We start from the raw sequence: 14,392 nt of genomic DNA, 5'->3' as shown, positions 1-14,392 counted from the left end.
TGACTAGGTCTGATCTCTCAACCTTTGCCTATTACCAATGTGCTAACAAGGCAATATACAGCCTTCCCACACCTAGTGAATATGTTGATCAAAAGCATTTTAAAGGCTCAGGAAATGAAACAATACACTCCCCCACTCTATATAGGAATACTGTGGCGGTCAATGCATTCTGTCAGGTAATTTAATTTTCCTTTTCAACAGCCAACCTGTATAAACTACCTGGACCTGTAGTTTAAACAGGTTCACAGAACGAATATTTTGTAAGAAATCTTTTTGCAGTGCATTTTTATTTTAAAAAACAAAAACAATGCTAAACAATCAAATACAAGTATATGATGCCAACTGCACCTCAGTTTACTGACTAACATGTTTCTCCAGGTTTCTCTGATTTTGGCTTGATCTTCTTACCCAAGTGCTTCTAGGATTACTGTGGCAGTGGTGTATATTAGCTCGCTGGTTTCAGTGATACCAATTGTGGGGATGGTGCGTAGAGCAGTGTTTACATCTGCAAGCATCTCATCTGACGATACTCTGTCAATGAGTTGGGGTAGTCATAGATCATTTGGTAATGTGTCTAACTTGAGTCTGGAAACAATCATCATCAGCTTAGTAGATGCATTTGTCATTGTAAGGGGCTCATTTAGTTCCACTGTTCTCTTCTGCCAAGGTTTGGCTCATCATTTCCACACTTTGACTGCATTGAGCATTAGAAGCTGTAAACCTGAAACTGGAAGAGAGGACCCACCAGACTCCAGGTACAACATTAGAGGTTTCTGATGTGGAAAAAGAGTGCAATCCTAGGAACAGCTAAGATACTGCACAAAACATTCAAACTCTCAGGCCGCTTGTAGAAGATCCAAGCTTGAGGAACACATACATACCACACTCTGGGGGTGACAGCGAGATTAATAAACATTTATATATATATGTGAATGTTTATTTATGAGGGATAGCTCAGTAGGTAGAGTGGTGGCCCCATGATCGGAAGGTCGAGGATTCAAATCCACTGAACGGCTACCCTGAGGTACCTCTGAGCAAGGTACTGTCCCAACACACTGCTCCCCGGGCGCCCAGTGGCTGCCCACTGCTTCACTGAGTGAATGGGTTAAATGCAGAGAGCAATTTCCCCACGGGGATCACGTATAAAATATTATTATTATTATATAAACATATAGTATATCAAACAGAAATTAAAAAAACATTCTGTCTTCAAAACTAGGGCAATTAGTCTCCATACTATCCAAACACTCACAACCAGTTGTTAGAAGGAGAGTTTATGCAACTCATTGGGAAACATGCTCCTGACCCAGCTTTTTTAAAGGTGTTGCTGGCATCCAAATTAAAATTAGCAGGAAAAGAAATGCAAAATCTGTTTAAAATTTTTACTTTGTAATATTTAGCCAGTGTATCAGTAACTTGAGCTCATTCAGCTCATGATCCATAGCAATTCACAGGTTATTGTAATGTGCAAAGTACAGAAAGAAAGACCGAAAGAAGTTTTTTTTTCTTGCCACTGGTTCGCTGCATTGCACAAAATAATGAGAATTACAGTAAATCCATTGGCAAACACTAATATCCTGGACAAATTAATCTCTTTCGCAACCAAACCAAAGTGTTCAGGACTATTATGACTAGAAGTTCAGAAGCAATTAAGGCCACAAAAAGCTTGAAAATATGTGAACCCTTTAGCATGTCATAGCATTGACCATATTAGTGACGTTAACACAATGTTGAAAGGAGGGCTCCAACCAACAACTAGGACCACTGCCTCCATGATCATTACCTGCAAGACCATAATCATCAGCAATAAACAGGATACAAGTGGCATGCAACATATATGGTAAAGAGATATTTCAAGCCATCGAATAATTTTGAATTTTAGGAGGAATAGTGATTCATGGGAACATGAAAAAGTGCTTGTACAATGACAATTATGACCATGACCTTCAGCACAATTTTGGTTAAAGTCCATTTAAGTAATCTTTGTGTAAGTTTGATGAAACCTATACTCCAGGAAGAGTAGCAATGCTGTGGACAGACAAAAGTATGGGCGACACCATAGAACAAGATTTTTCAGCTGGATTAACTAAAAATAAATATAAGGCTTAAGTGATTTGCAAATTATAGCATGTTTTACTTTTTTGGGCACAGGGCAGCATAATCATGACTAAGGTCAGGGCCCTGCATGCATATGAGTAGTAATGTATTTTTTCTGCAGCGGATAACGCTAATGGCTCACACACTTTCACACACATATACAGAAAAACTGGGAACATTATAAAAAAAAGTACAGAGATCTATCTTCCCTTGTCACCTCCCTCTAATGGTGAAAGGTCAAGCGTAGAAGAATATTCTGCATGGTAAACACAACTGCAGAAGGTCACTGACTCGCTCTTGCTTAGTCTCTCTCTGTCCTTGTATACTGCCCAGGCAAAACTTATAAAATACAAATAAAGGTTTTATACATTTTGAATAATTTAAAAATGTGAGTGCACCCTAGTTCTGTGCGTATATATGCTTAGATATTACCATCAAATACTAATACACGTGTGTGTGTGTGTGTGTGTGTGTGTGTGTGTGTGTGTGTGTGTGTGTGTGTGTGTGTGTGTGTGTGTGTACTTACTCTACAAAAATAGTTCGAGAGTCTAGCGGGGTAAGAGTTGGTGCTTGCAGAGGTCCAGGAGGAAGCTGTGAAGTCAGCATTGTAACTTGTGAACTGTTGGTGCAACCCACTGAAGTGCATGCACTCAATATCAGGACATGAGTGGTGTATACACCAAGACCTGCAACACAAATGCACACACCCAAAAAGTGAAAGAGAGAAGCGATAGTTCAAAACGATTAACTTGTGTTGCACCTACAACCATCAATACTCCTCTTCCCTGACTGTATCTTCACTGTTCTTTCTCTTTAAGGATCTTTCTTTGTTTCAAACCTATTCTCCATTTACCATCTTTTGTAATCTCACTCTGTGTTACACATTCAATTCTTCCAAATAATGTATAATTACTATATTCATAATCCTTCCAATCACTGTGAACATCAGACACTGTGCATTATTAACCCAGCAGGGATGATATGTGCTCTCATGCCTTCATTAACCTAGAAAGACACTCATTGCTGGGCAGTAAAGCTGTATAGGATGAGTGTCCTGTTCATGTGTTTGTATGTGTGTTTATGCACATTTCTGCATTCCATGTGTATATGTGTATTGTATTAATGTGTGAGTCTATCTGGCGCATGGCTCAGTTGTGTGACATGTGTTTCATACCTTATTTAGATCTCTTTAGTGAGAGCCTTCAAAGCAAATTGTGTGTATGCACGTGCGCTAATGTTTAGTTTTCTTTGTTTCTCCGCTGCTTCATTTTCATGTGTGTGTGTGTTTAGCCGTCTTTTTCAAAGTGCTATTCCCTTGGTGAGGACTCAGACACTCTTCCTGCTTTCAAATGCTAATCCTCCACTCCATTTTGCCTTTCTTCAGTGTTCCCCTTCTCTTTACTCCGAGGCCCCATCCCTCTACAGTCACAGTTACGCTGGAGCACACACACACAACCTCACATGCACTCTCTCCTCTTTACCAGTGATGTTGTGTTGTCTGTTTTTCCCTCTGTAGACCATTTGGTTGTTGTGATAGAGGAGGTACTCTGTAATGCCTCCATTGGGCCTATCAGTGGAACAAAAAAGTGAGATGAAGGTAATATTATTATATTGTGTACACTATACCATATATTGTTTTTGTGCCAAAATCTATGTTGGCTACACATTTATTCAAGCTGGGGGAAAATATAAGCAATACAGAACCAAATTCTGTTCCTGTTTTACAATACTGTCCATTTACTACTAATTCAGAATGTACTTATTACTTCCTCGTCATTGGTGAAGGTTCTTGAGTTAAATATTAATATGCAGCATGGAGGTGAGAGAGGACAGGTAAAAACTGTATTTTTTGTTACCTTGCTGGAGGTTCCCAGTTAACATAGAGTGCTGTGGGGGATGAGACTGCAGCTGGAGGAGACACAGCATCGGGAACTGATGCATAGAAGAATAAAATCAAGTTTTTATGTTAACACAAATATAGTGATCGGCATAAGGAACTAGAGTAAATATGAACACGTAGTGTATCTTTTAAGTAACAGTGAAGAAAAACTATGGCAAGCCTTAGCTTTATAGAGGTTATCATTCTATATCATCAAATGTCACCGATAAATAATTCAGTATTTCATATGGTGTTAGACAGTGACATCGCTTTGGATTACTTTTCAAAAGGTTTTCACCAAGAGAGAAACGTGAAAATTTTATGATCTCATGTTCACTGATCTCAAATAAGGTGAAGAAAAATGTGCCTGTACTCAAGGATAAGTGAGTAAAAAAAGTGTCTGTGCTGCATTTGTGTGTGTTTTAAATTAATTCTTTCTCCAGTCTCTCTAACATGTTTCAGTGTCTTAACTCTGTGCTCAGTGAAAATCAATACAGTAATCTGTTTTTTTCTTTAACTTCAGATTGATTTTTGCTGTCTCTGTACTGACCTCTGCCGTCACATTATCTCCCCAACAAGGCCTGTTAGTCCAGTACAGATTAAAGTAACATATAACATAAAAATATGTCTTTTCCTCTTTTACTTTTTCTTTCTTCATGCATGTTTTTATATGACTTAACAAGCTGGCAAATAACCTCTCTTTGCTTTTTACCCTCTCTTTTGTCTCCTCCTTTCTTGTGCCAGCACTCCTCTCCTTTTTTCATATGCTATGTATCTCATGCAGGAAACAGGTTGAACATATCTAAGTGTGTTTAGAAGTCTCTGCGCTCTGTGTCTCTGTGCATAAAGAATCATACATTTCTTCTACTGGTAAGGACGCTGACACTGAAGTTCTGTTCATAGGTGCATGAATCTGTGAAAGTTTGCATGTGTTTGTTGCTTACCTTCCTCTGGGGTTGCGATACTCCATCTCAAATCATTATCACCATTGTTGTTACGAAGGCTCTCAGTGCAACCAACAGGAGAACAGGCACTCACGGTGACAATGTACCGAGTAGACGGAGTGAGACCCGACAGCACACCTTAAGAGGAGCATATAAATGTCAATGAATAAGGTTTACGCATTACACCGTTTAAAAAAGAATAACTTTGAAGAATACAAACTCAATTTTGTTAACTCAGCTACATGTCAGAATGCATATTTGCAGTGTACATACACTATGGGTATAGAGTATTGCTCGACACAAGCCCTGAAAGATTGTAAAAATATCCTTTGTGACAAATCAGGCCTATTTGTATCCTTTACTTGAGTCTTTATCAACAAGCATCAACAACACAATTTAAATGCTTTACTTGTAACTATGGGCTGCTGTTGCTAAGCAAATCTACTGTGCTTGGCAAACAGAGAGTCTATTCTAATTGTAAAGCTTCAGCCGTCTCTCTTTGGATGTTTTTTGTCCTCACCGTCTTGGCCCTCTCCACCCTTCTCTGTATTTTCTAAGTCACCCTCTCTTCTCTTCCACCCCCTCCCAAGTCTCCCCACCGTTGTGTCCAATCACGCTGCACTTGTCTCTCTTTTTCACTCTCCCTTACTGTTACCCATGTCTTTTAATTCAATTAGGGGCCAGGGCCCCACTCGGCTGCCATTACACCCTCATTTGCTTTTCTGTGTTTTTTAGCCATTGGTGTAATTCTGCAGTCAGGTGTTGAGGCCATCATAAATTAAGAAGAAGCCTTATCAGGGTGGACTTAATGTCTGGCAAAGAGAGGGGGAGTGAATGAGAAGCAGCGAGAGAGACACTGAGAAAGACTGAGACAGAGAGCTCATCTTCATATTTGCCTAGAGACATGGCGAAGTGGATGAGAGGGGGGACGAATAGCAGCAGCGGACGCAGACATCATCATCATCATAAAAGATGAAGTGGGGAAAGATCGAAAAGTGAGCAACAGCTAGAGAGAGAGAAAAAGGAGCAATGCCAGGGTATGACATCATTGGGGTAGTCCTGAGTGTCTTGTTCCAAATGGAGACAGTCTCCTAAACCTGGGGACTTGCCAAGGAGAAATTAACAGGGTTGGCCAGGACAGTGAGTACATGCACTAGTATGTTTTGTCTGAAATACAAATCTGAAAAAGGAAGAAAGTAAGCAAAGGAGACATTATGAATGCTTTTTTAGTAAAGGCTAAAATGTAAAGGACAACAGGTGCAATAAGGCAAACAGAACTAAAGCTAAATTTACCTGTATGTAAAGTGATGTCTATTGTTTGTTGTTTTAAGTTTGATTGTTAAGTGCTCAAAAGAATGCAGTATAACATCCAAAACAAAAGTGCAAGCAGTAAAACGTTCTGCAACATAGTGCACATAGTGAGTAAAAATGCAAAGAGCAAAGGATGACATACTTTTGGGGAGGTGTAGAGCTTAAATAAATTTTAAAATGTGTCTTCGTAAATGGCCTGCATTTGTATAGCGCTTTACTCAGTCCCCAAGGACCCCAAAGCGCTTTACACTACATTCAGTCATCCATCCATTCACACACACATTCACACACTGGCAATGGCAAGCTACGTTGTATGCATTATATTTATGACTACAATAGTTTCGTGCATTTTTTACCTGTGAAGTTTCCGTTAGCCAGGAATGTGGCTCTGACAGGTGGTAGTTCTCGGTAGTCTCTGTTGTAGGCCTTTAGCTCATATCTGTCAATCAGTCCCCTTATGTCACCAGTGGGTGGCACCCAGCTCACCTTGGCACTGTAGGCGTTTAAACTCTGAACCTTTATTGGAGGTGGTACAGATGTAGGTACTTGAAAGGCCAAAAGGAAGAGAGATGCAAAATGAGACTGTGTAGGAAAAAAAATCCCATGGTATTAAAGAAAGAAAACAATCACATACAATAGTTAAACTTAACAAAATACATCTTAAGAATAATAATAAAAAAAGAAATACAGGAATTAGTTCAGGGCAAACAAATGTCAAAATAAAATCTAAACAGGAAAATATACATGAAAAAATATGCACGAAAAGCAAAACAACAAGATGGGCGGACATGAGAATAAAGAAAAAGCATTCCCCATCTCTCTGTGTTTTAATAGGCCCAGTAAATCATACCTCGCCATTAGCATAAATAGTATTTATGAGAGTAGTAACTTTTTCAGCGCTGATTTAATACAGCCAGCCATTCATTCTGGGCTATATTTCACAGCAATCAGCCTCCCTCTTTCTCTCTAACACTCCCCTTATTTCTCTCTCTGATACCCTCAGCAGCTCTGGTGGCCCAACTCCCATCCCACTTCCATCCTCTGCATTACAATCACCTTCATTTTCTGTCACCAGTCATCTTCCGTGCAAACTTTTAAAATAGTCAAATAACTGAAATTATAGATACATTATTACACACCATAAGGCTCACACATTCTTCGGTATCTGAAAATGTATCCACATATCATTCGTATCTTTAATATCACAAAATGAGGCCAGCTGTGCTGGATATTCGGCTATTTATTTATTTTATTTTGGGCTGTATGTTCTATTTTGTGTAAACCTTTAGTTATTTTGTGTTATTAAGTTCATGTTTTTTTCTACTTTCACCTTCATTCACCAATTTTACCATTTTCTTGCATTCTTATCCTTTTCTTTCTCCCTTTAATATCCAGTCACTGTGCATATTTCTTCATCTCCTTGCATTTTCTCACTTTTCTTTTAATTCGTTTATGACTCTTTGCTCTTCCCTTCTCCTGCTTTTCCACTTATCCCTTGCCCTCAATCCCCAGCTCTCTCTTAATTTCTTAATGTTTTTTAGCACTTCCTCCCTCCTGATCCTCCATTCCTCTTTCTGGTCATAGTATGGTGTACCGAGACCTACCAGTGTATTGTTCACTACTAACGAGGAGCTTTATATTACACAAGGGACCACACAGGCCATTCTGGGTTAACAGCCTTTTACTGTGATGCCCTTTATAGAGGCCTTATCAATCTCTCATACCGTCAGGCACATGTAATATCACTCACTGGCTTTGGATTACTCACATATTGTACAACATAGCAGTGGTTTTACAGCCAAAATCTCTCAAGATCAAAGACTTACTCTACTGAACAAAGTACAACAAAGTGAACATACAGTAACACACCTCACCATGCTGAACATGAAAATCAGTGTTAGAAAATTAAGCTTCTGTTTCAGACTGTCAGGGAAAATTTTTAACATTTTGCAAGTAACTTTGTCTTTGGAATATAATTCCAAGACAGAACTCATTGAACAAACTAAAATACTATAGCAGATACCACGTTTAAAGGACTCTGGTTATATTCTATAACTGCACTTGTAGAGTTTGGGTGTTTGGATGCATTTTGTTGCTAACATCTGCCAGCATATCAGCATGATAATAAGGATCTCATACACAATGACATTTTACCTTTGCCTCGGCTGCGTCCTCTTTCCCAAGGTCCGGCCGCCCAGCCTCCTGCAGCCAAGGCCACAAACCTGTACAAGTACTCTTAAAATATATGTGTATGTGTGTTTTCATACACAGGAAAAGGGATTAGGGATAGGGGGAGGAAAAAACAGAGGCAAGGCAAAACTGTTTTAGTCAAAACTGTGTTTGACAAAAAGTGCACTAAAAGTATAACATGTTCTTAAAGCTAATGTGATGTAATTTCCAGCTGTAAATTCTATTTGAACTTCTTGGATGGTTAGCTTGTATTCATCTCTGTGTCAGTAATATAATGTTGCAACACAGTAATACCCCCAGTGTAAGCTTTAATCAGAGAACATGATGATGTAAAAGCAATTACTACTAATTAGAGTGAGCTGCTAACATGGTATAGCTGGAAGCTGTGCCTCAAAGCCATAAAAATAGGTCTTCATGTATCAAGCAACTATACAGTGACACAAAAAGCAACAGACTTTTGAATGAAAACAACACTGTGGCAAAGCTTTCTCAATGTGACACACTCAACAATGAAATATGTTATGAAATAGAACCTCAATATCTCTACTGGTAACTTAGTACTTAAAAACTCTCATAATTCTTATTTTTTAATGCATTCCCTGAAGATTGAGCACACCTACAAACGTAATGCTGACACTGTGTATGTATACTGTGCGGTGTTACCAGTGAAAGGCTGTAGATTATAATCTGTGGCTTGAGTCTTTTTTCCACTGTACACCAGGACTGAATCGTTTCCTCTGCAGTTGTACCGGCTTTCACTGGTAGGACAACCATCTAAGTAGACTCTGACAGAACGGCGTGAGGCAACAGAGAGATTAACACTTTGGCTGATGGGAGGGTTTCTGTTACCACTTCTTATAGTAAGATCCTTTAAACACCCTCCTAGACCTGTGAAACGTAAGAAAAGGAAACATAAAGCAGAGAGAGAGAGTATAAAAAGTAGAAGCAAAAGTGAGAAGGAATCTTTATTATATCAGGGAAATTGCATTTTCCATTTTTTTACATGTCAAATGGGATTTCCCGACTCATATAATTATGCCACAGGTTTACTGATGCCAAATTTACAATGCTCTTAAATTTTAGTCAAATGTTAGCAAATAGTATGATTGCTATGCGTCAAAGTTAATTAATTTAGTGATTCTTCTGCTACACAGAAGAGCAGGCAAGTTATAACTGCAAATAAATGTACTTTAACTTGTCCAACTGAAAAGAAAGCCAAACAATGAGCTCAAAATATGTAAATACTATGCTTGATGATGAGATTCAAGGAACTGTATAGGAGACTGTAGCTAAATGAGACATTTTTCTTGGTTTGGCATCTGCCACTTTAATGAGCGACATGCAAATACTACCTCAGTGCATGTTATCTCACCATGTTTGTGACTTCGCCTGTCTAGAGCAGAATGTATGAGCTCTGGTGGCACGCCCCCCAAATATAATGGTGAATCAACTCTCAGCGTCACTGCTCCTCCCATTCCCCTTGCTTCCTCTGCCCAGTCATTGACAGCAGCTGAGATAAGCGAGCCGCGTTTTGCCAATGACAGTTGTTTCCAGTCTCCATCGCAGTAGCTAAGCCCCACCCACATGCTGAGTTCAATCACATGACCTTCAGAGGAGAGAATGAAGGACAAGAGACCAGCTTCCAGCTCCACCTTAAAAAATATAAACCAGTAAAGAAAACGTTAAAGTCTGTCATTAGATTCATTTGAGTATTTTCAGCATTAGTACGATAATTTGAAACACGTCTCTGCTTTTACCAGCATAAAGTCTTCAGTTTGTGTGTTGTATGTGAAGAGCAACAGCGCATTCAGCTGGTCTGTCCTAAAGTCCATAGAAATATCAAAGATCTGCCCTCCAGTAAATACACCTGAGTCCAATTCCAAGTAACCTGAAACCAGGAGGAGAAAAGTGTCAGTTTTACCAGCAGAACGAGTCAAATTTAAAACGTGCAAAAGGTATTTAAATTTCCCGTCATCTATTCATAAGTGACAGACGAAAGACTGTATGAGCTGGCCTTTTTAGACAGCAGTAATGGAGGAAATGTACACTAATGAACCTGATCTTTCACACAGAGGCCAATTAACTTATCATCATATTTATCAACATGAAACAAACTCATTACCACCAACATCAGCGGCAAGCATCTTATTAAGATATGTTGTGTTGACAGTGCATTAGGAGCACTAAAAAGAGTGTAAAGTTGTATCTGAACACATATTTGCACAGCACCAAGCACTTCATGCTTATTGTAACTGATACGCTGCTACATCATGTGGTTTTCAACATAGCAGTATGCTATTTTTGCACTTTACGGTCCTACCATGACCCAGAAAATGGGCTCCATCCACAGTTTGAAGAGGACATCCCTCCCAGCTTTCATACACTGCAACTTTCTTTGTGGCTTTTGCCCAGTCAAGACTTTGCCATTCCTCTGAGGGGCTGTCGGACATCTTAAAACTCACATCTCTGAGGCAACCAGAGAAGCGCTTTCGCACAAGTCTGGCATCTCCTGGTGAGACAAGCAAAAACAAAAGTCATAAGATTACATTAAAAATGTTTACTTGTTACTTCCAATCAAAGACTATTCAACATTTTGAGGCACAAGGTCAAATAAGGGATTTTCATGAGGAAGAAGACACAGTATTTGTGCATGAATATGAGCTCAACTCTCAATCAGATCCAGAAACCTCTAGTCATCTTACAGTATACCTCGCTAAATTATATATCAGATAGCCAGAAAACATGCATATAATCCAGTGGCCACATGAAAGATTTTAATATGTAGGTGAAAACCCACCTGAATCCTGTCTTAGTAGAATGAAATTTTCTGGCAGCCCTCCAATGAACACTCCCATGTTCTCACCAATCATTGTGCTACCACTTAAAGCTGTTGCACTTCCTGATGGTGGTGAAAATAAGAAGCAAAAGAGAGGAAGTGGAGAATAAAAAGAATACATAATATTATATTATTATATTGAATAATTTAAGACACAAAAGCACAGGGGGAACAGTGAAATATATGGAAAGAAAATGTAGATGTACCTCTCATATAAGGGAAGCATATAAGGTAAAAACAGATTTTGCACAATTCTAATGAGTAAAGTCAATATTTGGTGCAACCATGTTTATTCTTCAGGTCTTTGCTGACTTTCAGAGACTGTTCCTCTGCTATAGATATCGTTTTTCCTTCTTTTGTCCTCCACTTGTCCAATTTCCTCTGAATTTTTAAGAAGCCACTGCACACCACGCCAAGTTTCCAGCTAATAGCTTTTCGTAAATCACTTTGTTGTTACAAAAATAAATGAATGTGAATGAATGCATATATGCAACAGCCTGCTAGTAACAAAGTGCCTAAAGATAGATTTAATTTTTTAAATAAAATTTCTCTCATCTGTAAACCCAACATTATTTCATCACTTGATTGGGTGTGCTTTCTATAACTGAAATATTTATAGATCAGTGCTAAGTGGCTTAACAGACAAGCAAAGAGCATTGCTGTGAAACTGGTTAGTCACATACGATACAGTAATATTTTTGTTATCATACACAGACTGGGTGGAATTAACCTGGATAATATCTCCTAGTCAGGGTGGGGGGATTTACAGAATATATACATAGAAAAACACAGACAATCAACATCAGCCTCACAAGATTCACATCCAGATATATGTATGTAGATAAGCATATTACACACACACCCACACACGGAGCAGATGCACACAGTGGTCAGTATGAATACAAGGAGAGTTACCTCTGTATTGATCGTTTACAACGATTGTTCCCACGGCCCCTTGCCTCGTTGCTCTAATACTATGCCATTGTCCATCATTGTAGCGGTGCCCTCCATCACCCTGTACGCTCACAGCCACTGCTGAACCCTACACACATAAACACAAGCATGCATTAAACCCATGACACAAGCACAAATGAACTGATGGTGTGAGGATATCCACTGACTTACATTTTTTTCCAAACTATCACAGATCAGTTAACACAACCTAAGATTGCTGGCTCAAAAGACACAGATCGAGCTATAGCAAAACACGTGGATGAGGTAAATCTTTAAACTCTAACTAAAAATCAAGGATCAGCGATACCAATCACACAGACACACATCATCTTCAAAAGGACACAAACATGCACATATAACCATCAAAGTGTTGTTACAAGGCTTTTTGCTACCTATTAAGTATGACATCATTGTTGTGATCAGCTTTTAGCAAGCAGCCAAAGAGTAATGTAGTAAAAGAAAAGTATGGGTAGATGCACACATCTACACAGACGCACATGTGGTGATGAAGATTTAATGATGAGATCAATAAATGTATGAATGCCAAAGTATATCAGACTCGGACATCTTTACCAACTTTGCTAGACAGCTCTACTTAACAAGACAATGGGGGAGGAGTCTATTTACTTGATTTTTTTAAAACTCCTAACGCACACGCACACGCACACACACACACACACACACACACACACAAAAAACAAGCACCTGCCCAAAGAATAGTAAAATAGTAGTGGAAGCAATTGGCACTCAACTCTTCTGGATAGTAATATTGAGATAAATTTATAAATACCATTCGATTTAAGATGGTTTTACTGAAAAGCACTGATATTTTATATTGTGAGGAAAATTATAGGATCAGACAATATGTGTGCTAAAAGCAAATAGTTTGATGAAACAAAGGTCTGGTGATGAGGTGGTGTCATCCTTTGATTTGTGTGTGTCCACTGTTGGATGCCCCAATGCCCAATCTCTTTAATATACAGTATGTGATAGAAGAAGTCAACACACACACATAATATAAAGCACTTATCCAAAGTGCTGCATCTGTGACTTTCCTGCAAATACTTGGCAGCTTATAACACAATATGAGCATGAAGTTTTGGTGTGTTTATGTGTGTTCTGAATACATGTAAGAGACAGACAGAATGAAAAGGAAATGTGTGTGGGGTGTGTGTGCATGTGTGGCCATCTCTCAACAGAGAGGAGGCGACAAAGGATGAAGTGGTTTGTCACTTCTACATCAGATGACATTTAGATCTGTGTTTAAACTTTCTTACTGTCCTCATGTCAGTCAAGTCTTCACACACTAAAACTGGCATTTAACCTTTTTTTTTTTTAAGAACAGATGGAACAAATGGTCAAAGAAAGCCTCACACAGTTTTGTCATCTCAAGTTCAAGTCTGATGGTCTCACTAGCTCACAACTAAGGAGTGCATATGTGGGGAGAATAAAGTTTGACCTGAAGACAAGTTGCTCTGAGTTTTTTTCTTTTTCCTTTAGTCACCATCTGATCGAAAGAGGGTTTATCTGGATGTGCTGCACCTCATAGATGACTTGTGGGGCCTCTACACTTGCACACTTTGAGAGACTGAGAGACGCTACCTGGACATTTGTTGCTGTAAAATAATATTGTTTGGATTTTTAGTTTATGAGACCCGTTTTCAGTGTAGAAAAACCTGGATAAATCACAAGCTTAAATTGAAATTTGAAAACATCTGTTGATCGACTTTTTACTCCATTATGTCAGTAAATCTTTAGTTATTTCATTTCCTCTTTTGTTGATAATATTACTAAACTGCCAGGATTCCTGCCCTGATAATAAAATGACTAGACCTATCAAATAAGTGATATCGGACAAAACAATAATAATCAGCAACAAAGAATAAAGTCATAACTTGCCATAATTTTTTATGGCCATTGCAAAGAAACACCTCTTGCCTTTAAACCAGTCTGAGTCTGAAAAATGCCGCATGTTTGGCATTATGTGACAGACACCACAGCTCCATGCATGGATGCACTTGTACATTTATAGCTAGTTGCTGACACATTAACCACTACTCACCTGCATCAATAAAGTATAAACTGCCTCTTTTACATTTTGAGTGAATGCTTTCTTAAATGTTCTTGAGCTGCGATATAAGTGCATGTGTGGCAGCTCACATGTGCACGCATTTATGAGCA

General features: G+C 38.8%; 1 protein-coding gene across 5 annotated transcripts in view; it reads right to left on the bottom strand.

The window, feature by feature from the left end:
* Positions 1–14,392, bottom strand: part of ush2a (Usher syndrome 2A (autosomal recessive, mild)) — a 223,245-nt gene that overhangs the window by 110,315 nt on the left and 98,538 nt on the right. For all 5 annotated transcript variants that reach the window (XM_082534720.1, XM_082534721.1, XM_082534722.1 and 2 more), the window contains 12 exons: positions 12,173–12,299; positions 11,219–11,320; positions 10,742–10,930; positions 10,179–10,309; positions 9,794–10,073; positions 9,085–9,309; positions 8,386–8,466; positions 6,588–6,776; positions 4,921–5,058; positions 3,954–4,029; positions 3,579–3,664; positions 2,624–2,783 (listed from right to left, as the gene is read on the bottom strand). In XM_082534720.1, coding sequence (XP_082390846.1) covers positions 2,624–2,783; positions 3,579–3,664; positions 3,954–4,029; positions 4,921–5,058; positions 6,588–6,776; positions 8,386–8,466; positions 9,085–9,309; positions 9,794–10,073; positions 10,179–10,309; positions 10,742–10,930; positions 11,219–11,320; positions 12,173–12,299 — 1,784 coding nt within the window. The remainder of the gene's footprint in view (positions 1–2,623; positions 2,784–3,578; positions 3,665–3,953; positions 4,030–4,920; positions 5,059–6,587; positions 6,777–8,385; positions 8,467–9,084; positions 9,310–9,793; positions 10,074–10,178; positions 10,310–10,741; positions 10,931–11,218; positions 11,321–12,172; positions 12,300–14,392) is intronic.

This window comes from Aulonocara stuartgranti, assembly GCF_965226115.1.
Source record: "Aulonocara stuartgranti genome assembly, chromosome: 1".
In the NCBI taxonomy this organism is placed as follows: domain Eukaryota; kingdom Metazoa; phylum Chordata; class Actinopteri; order Cichliformes; family Cichlidae; genus Aulonocara; species Aulonocara stuartgranti.
Note: the sequence above shows the minus strand (reverse complement) of the source record. Positions and strands in the feature narration are given on the sequence as shown.